The sequence below is a fragment of the Natator depressus genome, chromosome 17 (genome assembly GCF_965152275.1).
Source record: "Natator depressus isolate rNatDep1 chromosome 17, rNatDep2.hap1, whole genome shotgun sequence".
In the NCBI taxonomy this organism is placed as follows: domain Eukaryota; kingdom Metazoa; phylum Chordata; order Testudines; family Cheloniidae; genus Natator; species Natator depressus.
Genome location: NC_134250.1, coordinates 8107103 through 8121833, shown reverse-complemented (window position 1 = coordinate 8121833; position 14731 = coordinate 8107103). Strand labels below are relative to the sequence as shown.

Genomic DNA, 14731 nt, shown 5'->3' with positions numbered 1-14731 from the left:
GGAAGAGGAAATGGAGGATTCTGAATTTGTTTCAGTTCTAGCTCTGGCTTGTACTTATAGCTTTAGGATTGTGACATCTACAATGTTGTACTTTCGAGACAAGCTGCAGGTCTTCAGGGAGAAGGTAGTGCTGAAAGGGCAGACTCCATTCGAGTTCAGGAGCAACGAACCTCAGACTACTTGCAACTTCATTTCTCTGATACAGCACAATCTTTCTAAAGTGTTTTTGCTGCTGCTTATAAACAGTGTGCATGCAAATTCTATTTACACGCCTTTGCAAGATATTTGTCAGGAACAGTTCAGTTGACATCAAGGTACCAAACAGGTGACAATGTTAACCTTAACACTGAGACAAAAGTACAGCGAAATTTCCATTTTTCCACTTTTGCATTTTGAAGCACTGAGCTTATTGAAGTAGACCAGAGCCGCAGCTTTACCCCAGAAAGCAGCTTGATGTTATTTTGGACAAATGCTTCATGAGTTTAGATTCAGATATTTTGGTGTCTTCCTAAGAGACCCTCGTGAAACCATTGCCTTCTGCTGCAGCACGACAAACGATGGTAATCTACACTCTGAATGTCAGTATTCTTCACTTGTGCTTAGAGGGTATAGGAGCCTGAGGAAAAGTGATATGCTTTATGAAGTCTGCTTTTTTTTTTTTTTTTTTTAAAAGAGACTAACCCTAAATGTAAATTCCACAGCTTAATTTTGTGATTGTTACCATGAGTGCATGGATATATAGGAACAGTTTTTGTTAATTATCCAAGATGTTAACATAACTGAAGACATCCTGTCTAGCATATTGTTCCTGGAGTATCGCAACAGATTTTGTTTACTGAATACTAAGATAGCTTTCACGAACCTTGGATGAGAGATTTACAATTCTTAATCTTGCATTTCTACCTCATCTCTAGCATAGGATTTCAAAGCATTTTACAAACATTTTTACAATACTCATGTAGAGTAGGTAAGCGCACCCATTTTACAGAAGGGTAAATTGACCCAATGAGACTGACATGGTTATGATTGCACAATGACAGTGTAACAGAAACCAGCTTGTCTGCATCCTGAGACCCTGTATTAACCATTTAAACTACCCACACTCCTATTCTAATGAGTACTGCTTGTTCAATGCTTTTTAGTTCTTTGCTTGAGAGTGGCAGTTTGGTGCTTGAACTAGCGATGTGTAAAAAATGCTATGTGGATAATAATCTGCAAACTGCCCACATGATGTCAGTTTAACCTACATGAATAAGGGCACATCTGACTATGAACTATAATTACATCACACTTCTCAGTATAATCCGTTTCAAACTTTCTTATAAAAGGTGTTGGTAATATACGATGCTCAGTTTTAAAAAGGTTTATAAGCACAGCCGTAGTGTGAGCAAACTTCACTTGTACAGTTCTGCTGCTGCGTCTCCATTTTAACCTCCAGGACTCGTATTTATGTCTGTCCTGTGCCCATGCCCTGTTATAGCTCCGCTAATATGCATCTGACACCTGACCTCCTGCAGCCCCTGCTATTCCAATGCTGCCAGCCCTCTAGAGCAACACTTGACAGCTGTTCTTTAAAGCCCAGATCCTACAAGCACTTAAGCATGTGCTTATCTTTACTACCCTGTGCAGACTCACTGAAATCAAGGATTTATTTGAAATCAGTGGACTCCTCAAGGCAGTAACATTATGCACATGACTATGTATTTACAGGAACAGGGCCTACGTTATGTGATGAGGACAACAGGGTGTTAGGAAGTAATAAGAGACCAACCAAACTCAGTACTTGTGGTCTTCTTAGCAGCTGGAGCCATGAAACATCAGTAGCAGCACTGCGGACAGTTGTACCTGAAGCTCTCCTTTTACTCAGGTAGTTTATGATACAAAAATAAATAAAGCAGAATGTCATCTTAGAAAAAACTGAGTAAGAAAGAATGGTTATAAGTGAGGATTTTAAATATCATTTTAATACAAAGTTTAAGCATATGCATCACTGTTTGTGGTGATGTAATTTTAAAAGGTCTCTCTAGGGTCACACATATCCCTGTTGCCCTTAGGACAGTCCCAATAGGATCCCTGTGGGGTACCTATAGGGTCTCCTATATCCCATCCCCAGGGCAGTGTGGGTTTTTCTATAGGGTCGCTGTAGGGTATCTAGAGGGTTGCATATATCCCATTCCCAGGGAGGGCAGTGTGGGTTTTTCTGTAGGGTCGCTGGAGGGTGTCTAGGGGGTCGCAGATATCCCATCCCCAGGGAGGGCAGTGTGGGTTTTTCTGTGGGGTCGCTGGAGGGTGTCTAGGGGGTCGCAGATATCCCATCCCCAGGGAGGGCAGTGTGGGTTTTTCTGTAGGGTCACTGGAGGGTGTCTCCGGGGTCGCAGATATCCCATCCCCAGGGAGGGCAGTGTGGGTTTTTCTGTAGGGTCGCTGGAGGGTGTCTAGGGGGTCGCAGATATCCCATCCCCAGGGAGGGCAGTGTGGGTTTTTCTGTAGGGTCACTGGAGGGTGTCTCCGGGGTCGCAGATATCCCATCCCCAGGGAGGGCAGTGTGGGTTTTTCTGTAGGGTCGCTGGAGGGTGTCTAGGGGGTCGCAGATATCCCACCCCCAGGGAGGGCAGTGCGGATTTTTCTGTAGGGTCACTGGAGGGTGTCTTTGGGGTCGCAGATATCCCACCCCCAGGGAGGGCAGTGCGGGTTTTTCTGTAGGGTCGCTGGAGGATGTCTGTGGGGTCGCAGATATCCCACCCCCAGGGAGGGCAGTGCGGGTTTATCTGTAGGGTCGCTGGAGGGTGTCTGTGGGGTCGCAGATATCCCACCCCCAGGGAGGGCAGTGTGGGTTTTTCTGTAGGGTCGCTGGAGGATGTCTGTGGGGTCACAGATATCCCACCCCCAGGGAGGGCAGTGCGGGTTTTTCTGTGGGGTCACTGGAGGGTGTCTTTGGGGTCGCAGATATCCCACCCCCAGGGAGGGCAGTGCGGGTTTTTCTGTGGGGTCGCTGGAGGGTGTCTAGGGGGTCGCAGATATCCCACCCCCAGGGAGGGCAGTGCGGGTTTTTCTGTAGGGTCACTGGAGGGTGTCTTTGGGGTCGCAGATATCCCACCCCCAGGGAGGGCAGTGCGGGTTTATCTGTAGGGTCGCTGGAGGGTGTCTAGGGGGTCGCAGATATCCCACCCCCAGGGAGGGCAGTGCGGGTTTTTCTGTAGGGCCGCTGGAGGGTGTCTAGGGGGTCGCAGATATCCAGGTTTTTCTGGAGGGTGTCTCCGGGGTCTCACCCAGCGCGGCAGTCCGGTCCCGCCGGGGTCTGACAGACGCTGCCCCGGGTGCCGCAGGGGAGGCCCGGGCCGGCAGCCGGCGCAGCGGGGCGGGGCGGGGAGGCCGCTCTGCCCCGGAAGTCGGCGCGGCTCAGCTGACAGCGGCGGGGCGGAGCGGGAACATGGCGCTGCGGCCGGGGCCGGGAGCTGGCGGCGCCGGGGCCGCGGGAGGGGGTGGAGTAGCGGGGGCGGCCGGAGCCGGCAGCGCCGGGTAGGTGCGGGAGAGGGCGGGGGCCCGGGCAGTCCCCGGGGGCTGGGCGGGGGAGTCGGGGTCTCGGCCCGGCGCGGCGCGGCCTGTGGCAGAGATGGGGGGCGGGGTAGGGTTTGGGAAGGGCTGGGGGGTTGATGGGTGGGGAGAGAGTGATGCGGGGGGGTGACTGGGGCGGTGAGGGGCTGCGGGGGGCTGGGGCTGCGGAGGGGGGGTTGGGCTGGGGCGTTGAGGGGCTGGGGCTGCGGGGGGGGGGTCGGGCTGGGGCGGTGAGGGGCTGGGGCTGTGGGGGGGGGGTCGGGCTGGGGCGGTGAGGGGCTGGGGCTGCGGGGGGGGGGTCGGGCTGGGGCGGTGAGGGGCTGGGGCTGCGGGGGGGGGTCGGGCTGGGGCGGTGAGGGGCTGGGGCTGCGGGGGGGGGGTCGGGCTGGGGCGGTGAGGGGCTGGGGCTGGGGCTGCGGGGGGGGGTCGGGCTGGGACGGTGAGGGGCTGGGGCTGGGGCTGCGGGGGGGGGGTCGGGCTGGGACGGTGAGGGGCTGGGGCTGCGGGGGGGGGTCGGGCTGGGGCGGTGAGGGGCTGGGGCTGCGGGGGGGGGGTCGGGCTGGGGCGGTGAGGGGCTGGGGCTGCGGGGGGGGGTCGGGCTGGGGTGGTGAGGGGCTGGGGCTGCGGGGGGGGGGGTCGGGCTGGGGCGGTGAGGGGCTGGGCCTGCGGCTGCGGGGGGGTCGGGTTGGGGCATTGAGGGGCTGGGGTGAGGTCTGACTGGGGCGGTGAAGGGCTGAGGTGGGGGGTGACTGGGGCGGGGGCGATGCGGGGCTGGAGGGACTATTTGGACTGTATGGGAGGAGAGGGGTTTGGCTTGCTGGTTCACTTTGGTTTTTCCTTGTCTAAACACTGTGCCTCCATGCTTTTGGTTATGGGGTAGTAAATGTTGCTTACAGCAGGAGTGTGATAGTTTGTGCGTGTTGTGGTGTGTGTGTGTGTGTGGGGGGGCCCTGCTGTGACCTGTTTGTGTGGATACTTCTCTCTCTCCCCTATTGATGTGGAGGAGGCTTCCTGCTGTCAGCAGTACATGAGGCAGGGTGGAGTGGTTGTGGTGGGAGAGGGAGATATTGGAAAATGAGAAGTATTATAGCCTCTGTGTTATGTCTTGAGTGGGATAGGAGGCTAATCTTTGCATTTCTCCTTTCAAACTGGGAATTGATTAGAGATTTCTGTTTAAGTGAAGTACTTATAGGGTTTAAGATTATAGCATTTTTCTGTGAAAGGACAGAGCTGTAGGACTGAGTCAGTCTGCTTTTAATAAGTGAAGTTGTATTAATCAGATATTCCTGGATACTTAAGTAAAATCCTACCTGCTTTGTGTTGGGATCAAAGATCCCATGGTAGTTCTCATGAAAGCAGGCATTTGCCCTGGTGACCTTCACCAAAATCACACACCCATACTTGCGTAGCGTGCTTTCCTCCAGCTGTCTGCCAAATTGCCACATTAGATGTGTCTGCATTTCATTAGAGCACCTGGGTATGTAATTTGTAAGGCACTTTAGAATCCTGCAGGATGAGAAGCGCAACAATATATATAAATCTGAAATATAATTATTCTGATCTGCTGTTTAAACATCTATCCTTTCTTTACAGCAGCACAGTCAATTTAGAATTATGCGTTGTAACCACTTCTACTTTTGTAAACACCAACCTTACTAATGAGACCGTAGATTGTGAAAAATGAAAGGATTCCAAAATTCCAATTTACTTGTCACTATGCTTTTTGTAGCTTTATTCAATTGTCTGAGCTTAGGTGATGGAAATCAGTGAAGTCAGTTTCATTATGGCTTATAGTTAGTTTCACTTAGAGGATCTTGGGGCTTCTGAGTTAGACACTTGGTATGAAAAACACCTTCACCTTGTCAGTATTACTGCTTTACAGGCTCTGCACTCATTAGGAATTATGGGTACAAAAACTCTCAACTATAGACACAGTCTAGGAGTTTGAGTTGGGGAAAGAGTTCATCCTGTAGTTTGCTGCTGTTCTCGAAGCTATCACATGGATTCTTCATAGTAAAATCTAAATACAAAAGAAAATGAGGGTTTTTTTTTCCTCTTTATCGTGCTGTTTGAGTGAAGCTGATTGCTGGAGCCCTGTACCTGAAACTAGAGTACCTATTATGAGAAATTTACTGTTGAATGATACGATAATATTAAAGTGATACTTCAAATGGCATTGAGACTATTGTCAAAGATTTTCTGATAGGATATTATTATTATTATATTATTATTATAGGATATTATTGCTCTTGAACTTTGTCACAGAGATCTTCACTTTCTCCTTTTTAAATGATAATACTTTTTAACCACACTTCTGTTCCTTATCTCATATACAGCACATAGTGAAATAAGTGTGTTGAATATCTGTATGTTTCTGCATATGTTGCATTTTAGTGCTATGTCACCAGAAGTATTACTTGCCACTTATATAAATATAGGCGTTTGGATACAACACTGAGTGTGGTTGAAATATTTACAAATGAATTATATACCATTGTGTAGAGTAATGTTGAATATGAAGCTATTCTGAAAGGGCATGCCTGATAGAAAAGAGCTGTAATATATATTTTATAAAATGGAACCATGGCCTATTATAAAGTATAGATCATGCTCATTGCATTTAGAATTGATTTCCAGATAGTTAATCTCCCCTTTCATCCCAAGACAGTGTAATGCACAAGGCAGACTAATAATTTTAGTGCAGAACTTCTGGAAATAAGTCAGTTCCTCCTTTCACTTTTTTCCTATTGATATAGGATGCCTGTTTGTTCAATAAGTAATTTTCTTGTTAATATAAGAAGTTTTTATAGGGTAAAATATGTGTTGTTTAAGCGTAAATGAACTGAAGTTACTTAGACATTGTTCACATTAATAAACGGTCACTGATATTTTTAAAAAGTATGTATCAATAACTTCTTCCTGTAACTCCCTAGTGATGCAGTGTCTAGGAGTTTTTGTTTTTTTTTTAACTTGATGTGTATACACATTTTCTCTTCTGTTTGTGTGTGTATATTTGAATAGCTGTTTAACACTTCTTTGTATACATGTATATAGATACATCTTCCATACAAGAATTCTGATGTTTTATATTTTCTCTTATTGCTAAAAAGTAGCTAAACGAGTAACTAAATCTTTGACTGAGCAAGGTCAACAGTGAATCCTAACACACATTCAGAATTTTGATTCAGAGAAACCAACTTTTTCATTTTTGTTTAGTTCTTGCAGTTAGCCTCTAATTAGTTAGTTTTTACAGATGCTTATAAATAAATCACTACTTAACTCTAGAAAGGGATAAATATTTAATGATCTGGCCTTTATTTGCTTATAACATGTGCTGGTACTGTAGTGTGCTTGTCCAGATTACATTGCATTTCAGTTAAACTAGAACAGAACCTTATTTCTACCACCAGAATCCTCACAAGGATATTTTAAAATAGTTGCGGATACTGTCTTTGATACAAGTCCTATCTTAGAGTGTATAGCTCTAAAATAGCATTAATTATGCTAATTATTAATTTACTTCTTGTATTCATCTGTAAATTGGACCCTGGAGTGAATAATTTATACACACGGGAAAGGTGATAGGTGTAGGTCAGAAACTGTGTGTTTCTGAGCTTCTGTATAAATGTTATGTGAGTATATTGTTGGCAAAAAAGTGCCATCTTAGCAGTTGTGGAAACTAAAAGATCTTGATCCACAGTTGAAGCAAAACTTGGGCTGCAATCTGACTGCCCCACATTATTTTGTCAATGTGCCTTAGCCTTGACCTATAGGGAACCACAGCTAGGAGCAAGAGGGGAGTTCAGTTGTTGGCCTCCCTGCTGTGACTTGAGACAAGGTTGCCAGCTAATGCCTGCTGTGTTTTTTATGATGTCAGTACCCCTCCACCCAGAACTGGACTAAGGCAACCAAGCTTGTTTCACATAGGTCACTGTACTTTCATCAATTAATAACAGCTTTTGGTCACAGCTGACCTGGGTTGGATTCCACTCAAGCAGTCCAGTCCTAGTGCTTGCTTCTAGATTTGGCAAAACATGCCTATGCAGACCACTCTCCATAGGGTCTGTAGGAGACATTTCTATTAATAGAGAACCCTAAAATTGTGGTGGTGGTGGTAGGGCCAGACTTACACATGTACCCAACTAAGGATAAGTTAGTATGTTACAGTTTTGTGAATGGAGGAATTAATGTGTGGCCTAATGGTTAGGGCAGAATGAAAAGTTGAGGAACTAAGAGTATCATGAGTTCAAATTTGAAGTTATATTAATTATTATTTGTATTACTGGAGAGCTTAAGAGCCCCAGTTATAAACTAGGGCCCAGAAATAAAGAGTAATACAGATTGGGATACTGTGTGTTATCAGTTGTAGCTAATTATGATTGAACTCTACATTACACATAGATGCTGCATAGTAAGAGCACACAGGCACAGTAAGGAATCCACCTCTTTTACATTTACAAAACACAAAAGGTTTCTGAATTCAGTGTAGGTTTTTAAGCATTATGAGCAGATCTTTGCTATGTCATTCCCTCTTCACTTTGTTTCTTTAGTCTGTCACGTGGCCTCTTGACTAATCCACTTGGGCTCAGAGATGTTGAATGTCTGTAAGCGTCTCTCTCTCTCCAGAGTGTTTGATGTAAGAGGTTGGTGGGGCACTGAAGAAAGTTCTTGGTTGGTAAATTATTGCTGACATCTGTCTCGGAGTGAGTTGCAAACAGTATTGCTAAACTAGGTCTCCTTTTTTCTCTCTGGCAAAGCTGATGTTTATGCTTCAAAGTGGGGACAAGACATTGCTCCTATAATTTCAACTGAATTTTTAACACTGATTTTTATCTTGGTGCACTTGGTCTTTGATATTTGCTGGAATGTGTTTCTTTCCCCTTTGGTGTAATTGTTTCCCTTTAAATGGGAGCAATGGAATGTTAAAGCACAAAGAACAGGAAATGGACACTGCAGTGTCTTCTAATTATTCATATTTAACAGGAAAAACCTTTTTTCTTGGATAGTTTTATTTCTCTGTGGAAAACCTGTTATGAAGGAGCTGAGATAAGTATGTTCTGATGCAGCTAGTGATTCTGCAGTTCTAAAAGGCCTTGCCTACATTAGGAAATACCCAACGTTGAAAACAGTTCAGTTGGCAATATAGATGAGTCAAAACCATTTTCAGCACCATTACAGAAAATGAGATATGGTTCTGCTTAGTCTCGCTCTATAGTATAATAATAATGCTGAAGATGGTTTTTTTATTGCATTGACACTTCCAGTGAACCTTTCTTTAGCACTATTTCAGGTGGATCCTTGCTGATAATTGTCATCAGCAGTTGTTCCGATTTTTAATGGAGAAGGGAAGGTTCTGTGGTTAATTCCATGGGTCACAGCTTGGGCAAATTTTTTGGACCAAGCAAATGATTTTATTTAGGAATTGAAATATTTATTTGAATAGAATATTGGCAGTAGACTAAATCTTGCGCACTGTGTTCATTCTACTAGTTCTAGCGCAATCATCAAGATTTGCCCATTTATGGACAGTGGATTTAGGTCTCTTCGACCTTGGGCTCACTGAGTTACAGGTCTGCATCTCAGTACAAATTTAATGTGCTGAAATGTGAGGATGAAAAAGCATGTTTATTGTATCGTTTTTAATATAAAGTGCTATTTTCCTGTTGCATAACAAGCTTCCTCATTATCCACTTATCAGGTTTCAAAATAGGCTGAGATTCTAATCACCATAGTTGCATGGCAGCAGTTCCTTCACTGCTTCAACCCCTCTTGCTCTTTCCAGTGTATTGACATTGATCATTTAAGGGAGGAGGACCTCAGACTCATTATTTGTATTATGGGAGGCAGTATTGCCTGGTGGATGGAGCAGTGGACTGGGACTCGACAGATCTGGGTTCCGTTCCCAGCTCAGCTACTGGGTGACCTGGGGCAAGTCACTTCACTTCTCTGTGCTTCAGTTTTCTCATCCATAAAATGGTGGTAATGATGTGTACCTCCTTTGTAAAATGCTACGTACGTGCTAGGTGGTATTGGTGGTATTATGCCAGTCATGGAAAAGGGGTCCTAGTCATGGAAAAGGGCCCCATTAGGGCAAGCGCTGTACACTCATACAAAGTAGGTGGTCCCTGCCCAAAAGAGTTTATAATCCAAGTTTAAAATGAGAGACAATAGGTAGATGCAATGAACAGATGGGCGAGGCTTACCCCTATTATCTCCATTTGGTGTGGGGTAAAAAGACAGGACACGCATTTATTTTAAAAAAGTAAAAATTCCTAGAACAGAGTTAAACCCATAATCCAAAGAGATTTAAAAATATTTAAACCACTTTGCACTGTGTAACTTGGAGCATCGCAGGGTTTTGCTAAAGCAGTAGCCTGCCCCAGATCCGGTGGGCTCTCCCGAGGGCTGCTCTTGTAGTAGTTTTGCACTAGCTACGGGAAGAGCTTTGAACCGAAAGCTCCTGTAACTAGTGGCTTTCACTGAAACGTGAAATTTGATTTTCGTTTTAAAACATTTATAAAATTAACTTTTGGCCTTTAAATGGTTCTGTTCTATAATAATTTCTGCTTAATTTTTGTTGTCTAATAGAATGTACAGTTCATACATGGACTTTGCACTGCTCTCAGGCTGAGTTTGAGCCTTTTCTGGTCTTCAATGCTAAAGCACAACTCTCCGTGCCCACTTGTCTTCGATAAAAGTGACTGCGTGTTTCCTAATACTGCGAGTATGGAAGTAGTTTTTGATGGTAGCTCAGTGGTTTGAGCATTGGCCTGCTAAACCCAGGGTTGTGAGTTCAGTCCTTGAGGGGGCCATTTAGGGATCTGGGGCAAAAATTGGGGATTGGTCCTGTTTCAGTCAGGGGGTTGGACTAGATGACCTCCTGAGGTCCCTTCCAACCCTAACCTTCTATGATTCTATGAAGCACAAATGATGCAGTTTGGGATGTAGTACTGCAGTAGGAGTCGAAGACCTGGGGTAGCTTTCGCATTCTCAGTAGTTCAGTCCTTGAGCAATTATTTAGATATCAAGTCAGAGGCTCATGCTTTCATTTATTTATTTTCAGCTTCATGTTTCCTGTAGCAGGTGGTATCGGCCCGCCTCAAGGTAAGTATGAACTTCAGATTCTGAACTTTTAGTTGCCCTTTCTTTGTGTAGATGTTAATGTTAAGTAATCGAAGTCAGATGTACAGTAACTTTGCATTTTTTCCTGAAGTTTAGAATTGGGAATATTAAGCTCACCTCTTAGCTATGGTTTTTTACTTCTTCCCTCCTACTCAGTAGCATTACTCTGAATCTTATATCTTTATTTACAAAATTTCCCATATAACTAATATTGTATCTCATTGGGAAGGCAGTGTGCTCAGTAGGTTAGACCAGGGGACTGGGAGTCCGAATTTCTAAGTTCTGTTCCTGACTGTATCATTGAATTACTGTATGAACTGGGGTAAGGCATTTAACCTCTGTGTACTTCAGTCTGCCAGTCTGCATGCCTATATCATGTGGGTGTTGTGAGGCCTAGTAAATATTTGCAAAGCATAGTGAGAACCTTGAACAAGAGGCATGACATAAGTGCCAAGTATTATTAAAACTCAAGAAACCTCAGCCTTAAATAACTTTTATTCTGATTCCTGAGTCAGTTACTTGTTTAACTAATGGAAAATATGGGGATGGCTGGAGGTCCATCACTAAGTACTGATTGGCTCAGTAATATGCTGCTGTAACTTCACCAATAATTCCTGAGCCAGTTGCATCCTTTCTCAGGCAATTGTACCTGTAATGTTAAAGTATCCATGGCTATACTTATTTCATTGGTAGTGAATATGTTGTAATTAGTCTGGGTCTGCTAAGATAACATTCTAAAATTATTACATCTCTGGTTTAATCCTTTTAGTTTTACTCAATGAATTAATACAGTTCTGGCTGATTTGTCCAATCTTATTTAAATCAAGCTTTTATTGAAAGATTTTTCATCTGGTTAAACTTTTATATGGGATAAACACTCCTGCATGCACACAAGTTGTCCAGTCAACTGAGAGTGTAAAAGCTTAGTTGTGGACAAGATGTACCAGTAATGCCTAGTCAGTCATATAAAGTATGTTATAAGAAATAATCCTTTCAGGAGAATCCTGGAGTGGGCTACCAGCACAAGTCGGTTATTTTTTTGGAAACTACAGTTTTAAAATCAAAGAAGGGAAGAAAACCCCAAGTTTCTTTCAAAGAGCAGTTGCGATGGAAGGAGCGCCCTCTGCTTAACTTGTGGAGATGTCCTGGAAGGCTTCTTTTCTTAAAATGCAAGATGCTTCTGTTGCTGCCTGTCTTGTAGTACATTCTATGCACCAAATCACCCTGGAGTAAAGAGTCCTTGTATTAACTTAAGCAGAACTGCCAGTTGCTTCTTCCTTCCCTCTATTGGTTTAATTTGAAAGATGAACTTTAGAACCAACTGGGGACTTAATTAGTGTTTAATGTTCTGGTGTAGGTATGATTCCTATTCAACAGCAAGGGTTTCCAATGGTATCTGTCATGCAATCTAATATGCCAGGCATGATGGGAATGAATTATGGCTCTCAGATGTCTCCGGGACCGATGACCATGCAGGTATGTGAGTAACATTTGTTTTCAGTAGATGTGATATGAAATAGATACTTGAATGTATGTGTCAGTGAGGCTGTTGACAGCTGACCCCTGACAGAGGTCCTGGGACCTGCTGCTGAAGTCAGAAGTGTCAAGGGTTCTGTTGCTGCTGGGGTGGAAGGATAGAGGAGAAGGTGAACTCAGAATGAAGAGAGAGGCAGTAGCCCAGAGGCAGGTGTCTTTATTGCATTGCATTTTTTTGGCTTCACAACCTTCTCTCTGAAAGTATTTTATAATTGCCATGACCCTTGTGGGATTCTGTAAATCTCCTTGTGATCTGGATAAGTAGCGTGGGGAGTGGGTGCTCAGCGTGCATTATTCACTGTCGTAGCTAGGAACAATAATGAACCAGGGTATGGGAGAGAGAAAACATTGGTAATGCTTACAATAAAGTGGGTATTGTAGTTTTCTCTTAGATGTCAGAACTTGGACTTCCACTTCTTTGTATCTGTTGCTGCAGTAAACACAGCTAAGAGAAAGGCCCTTCTGCAGGAGGGAGGATGGCACTGAACAGTAATTGAAACAAAACTGTCAGAAGGAGAGGGAGGTTGGAAACCATTCCTTGTGTTCAATATTCCTGATACTTTCAGAGTAACAGCCGTGTTAGTCTGTATTCGCAAAAAGAAAAGGAGTACTTGTGGGACCTTAGAGACTAACCAATTTATTTGAGCATAAGCTTTCGTGAGCTGGAAGTGAGCTGTAGCTCACGAAAGCTTATGCTCAAATAAATTGGTTAGTCTCTAAGGTCCCACAAGTACTCCTTTTCTTATTCCTGATACTGCCTTCAGTATGGTTTAGTGTTAAATAGCTTCTATCATCTACAACTCCAACAGCACATTCTATTTTGTCTTTTTACCTTGTTTCACCCTTTCTATTTTCCCTTTGCTTTATATTCATAACTATTCACTGTCTACTAAGACAGAATATTGTCCAGCATTTGAAATGAGCTCGTTTTCGGGAACATCCTTTGACCTGTGTTCATTATACTTACTATGATCACCCATGTTGTGATTTCAGCTTTGTACCTTTTTTGTCATTTATATATACTAGTTACCTATAGAATATTGTAAGCATACGTGGTGGTTCACAAATTAATCAAACAAGGCCCCAGGGAATGGATAACATTTTGGACGTTTCTTTAATACTGTAAATGCCCTCCCTTTTGATCAAATCAGTTTTCCAAATTGTTCTTCCTCCTGCAGTTTTTGTATTGAATTTCTCTCCTTTTTGCATGCTTGAAGTAACTTTCCACCTACATAACTCCTCATAATCTTCACAAGGTTTCTTCCCACAGTGTGGGGTGGGGTGGGGGGGGAGTGCATTTTATATAGCTAATTGCTGAGAAGTAATATTACAGTATAGTGCACAACATGATGTGAGGAACTTAACACTTGGGGGCGGGGGGTTGATAGTTTTTGAAGAAATATATCTCATTTGTTTATCCTCTAGTGCCCACCACTCTTACTTGTAAATCTCCACTTGTCTAACCATGTAAACGTGAAGCTAATAAAGTTGCGTTATATAGTAAATTGAATATAACTATATTTTTGCCCTTATTTGCTTTAATGGATAATGAATTTTACAAAACTGCAGAAGAAAAATATATTTTTCAGGGGATTTGGTTAGAAATAATAAAAGATAAGACATTTACTGCTTTCACTTTGTGATTTTTTCAATACATCAGCAATGATAACAGTAGCTTAATTTATGGACGAAAATCTCATCATCCATTGACATTAAAACTATAATGAAATATTGTTACATATCATAGGGTAGTTTCAAGCATAAGCTACCTAATAACTTAAGTTAACTAATATAGTTCTTATGTTAAAATAAAATGTAGTTTTGTTCAACGGAACCTGAAAATAAGTGTTATAGCTGTGACCCAACTGAAAATGGGCTGGCCAAAGATCTGTCCATACAACTAGCAATATCTTGTTAATGTTTGTTAACTTAATCAGTGCATGTATAAATTGATCCTGAAAACATAATAGTTTAGGAATTGGTTATATTGGAATATATGTAAAAGAATCCCATAACAATTGAAGAAATAAATTTTATAAAATCACTAGATTTTATTTCCTAAAGCAGTGAAAATAATAATTTACCCAAGTCAGGGAAATTTTGTTTATGAAATGTGTGTGTGTGTACTTACACATGCGTTTCATACAAATGGATCCAAAAGTAATTGACACGCTTTATTGACTATTCAAACTACATGTCTAGGAATTATCTTGTACACCGCTTGTGTGAATGTGAATTTTTTTTTAATACGGCACAAACGCTGCACGGTAGTTTAGGATAGGAAGGAAAGAAGAAAATAATACTGAAGTTAAAGGGGAGACTTTGTGGGTCATGACACTTGAGTTGACATCTCTACTCTTGAGAAAAGTTTCATGGATTTTTTAATTGTGTAGTCAGGATTATGATTTTTGTCCAAAAATCCAGCACCCTCCTAGTACCATCTGGGACAGTGCCTCTCAACCTTTCCAGACTACTGTATCCCTTTCAAATAAATCAATTTGAATATAAATATTGTATT

At 43.0% G+C, this 14731-nt stretch overlaps 1 protein-coding gene across 5 annotated transcripts in view; it reads left to right on the top strand.

The window, feature by feature from the left end:
- The first annotated feature begins 3430 nt into the window (after nt 1-3430).
- Nucleotides 3431-14731, top strand: part of SYNRG (synergin gamma) — a 66744-nt gene continuing 55443 nt past the window's right edge. For all 5 annotated transcript variants that reach the window (XM_074975043.1, XM_074975042.1, XM_074975044.1 and 2 more), the window contains exons 1-3: nt 3431-3519; nt 10619-10659; nt 12035-12153. In XM_074975043.1, the coding sequence (XP_074831144.1) occupies nt 3431-3519; nt 10619-10659; nt 12035-12153 (249 nt within the window). The remainder of the gene's footprint in view (nt 3520-10618; nt 10660-12034; nt 12154-14731) is intronic.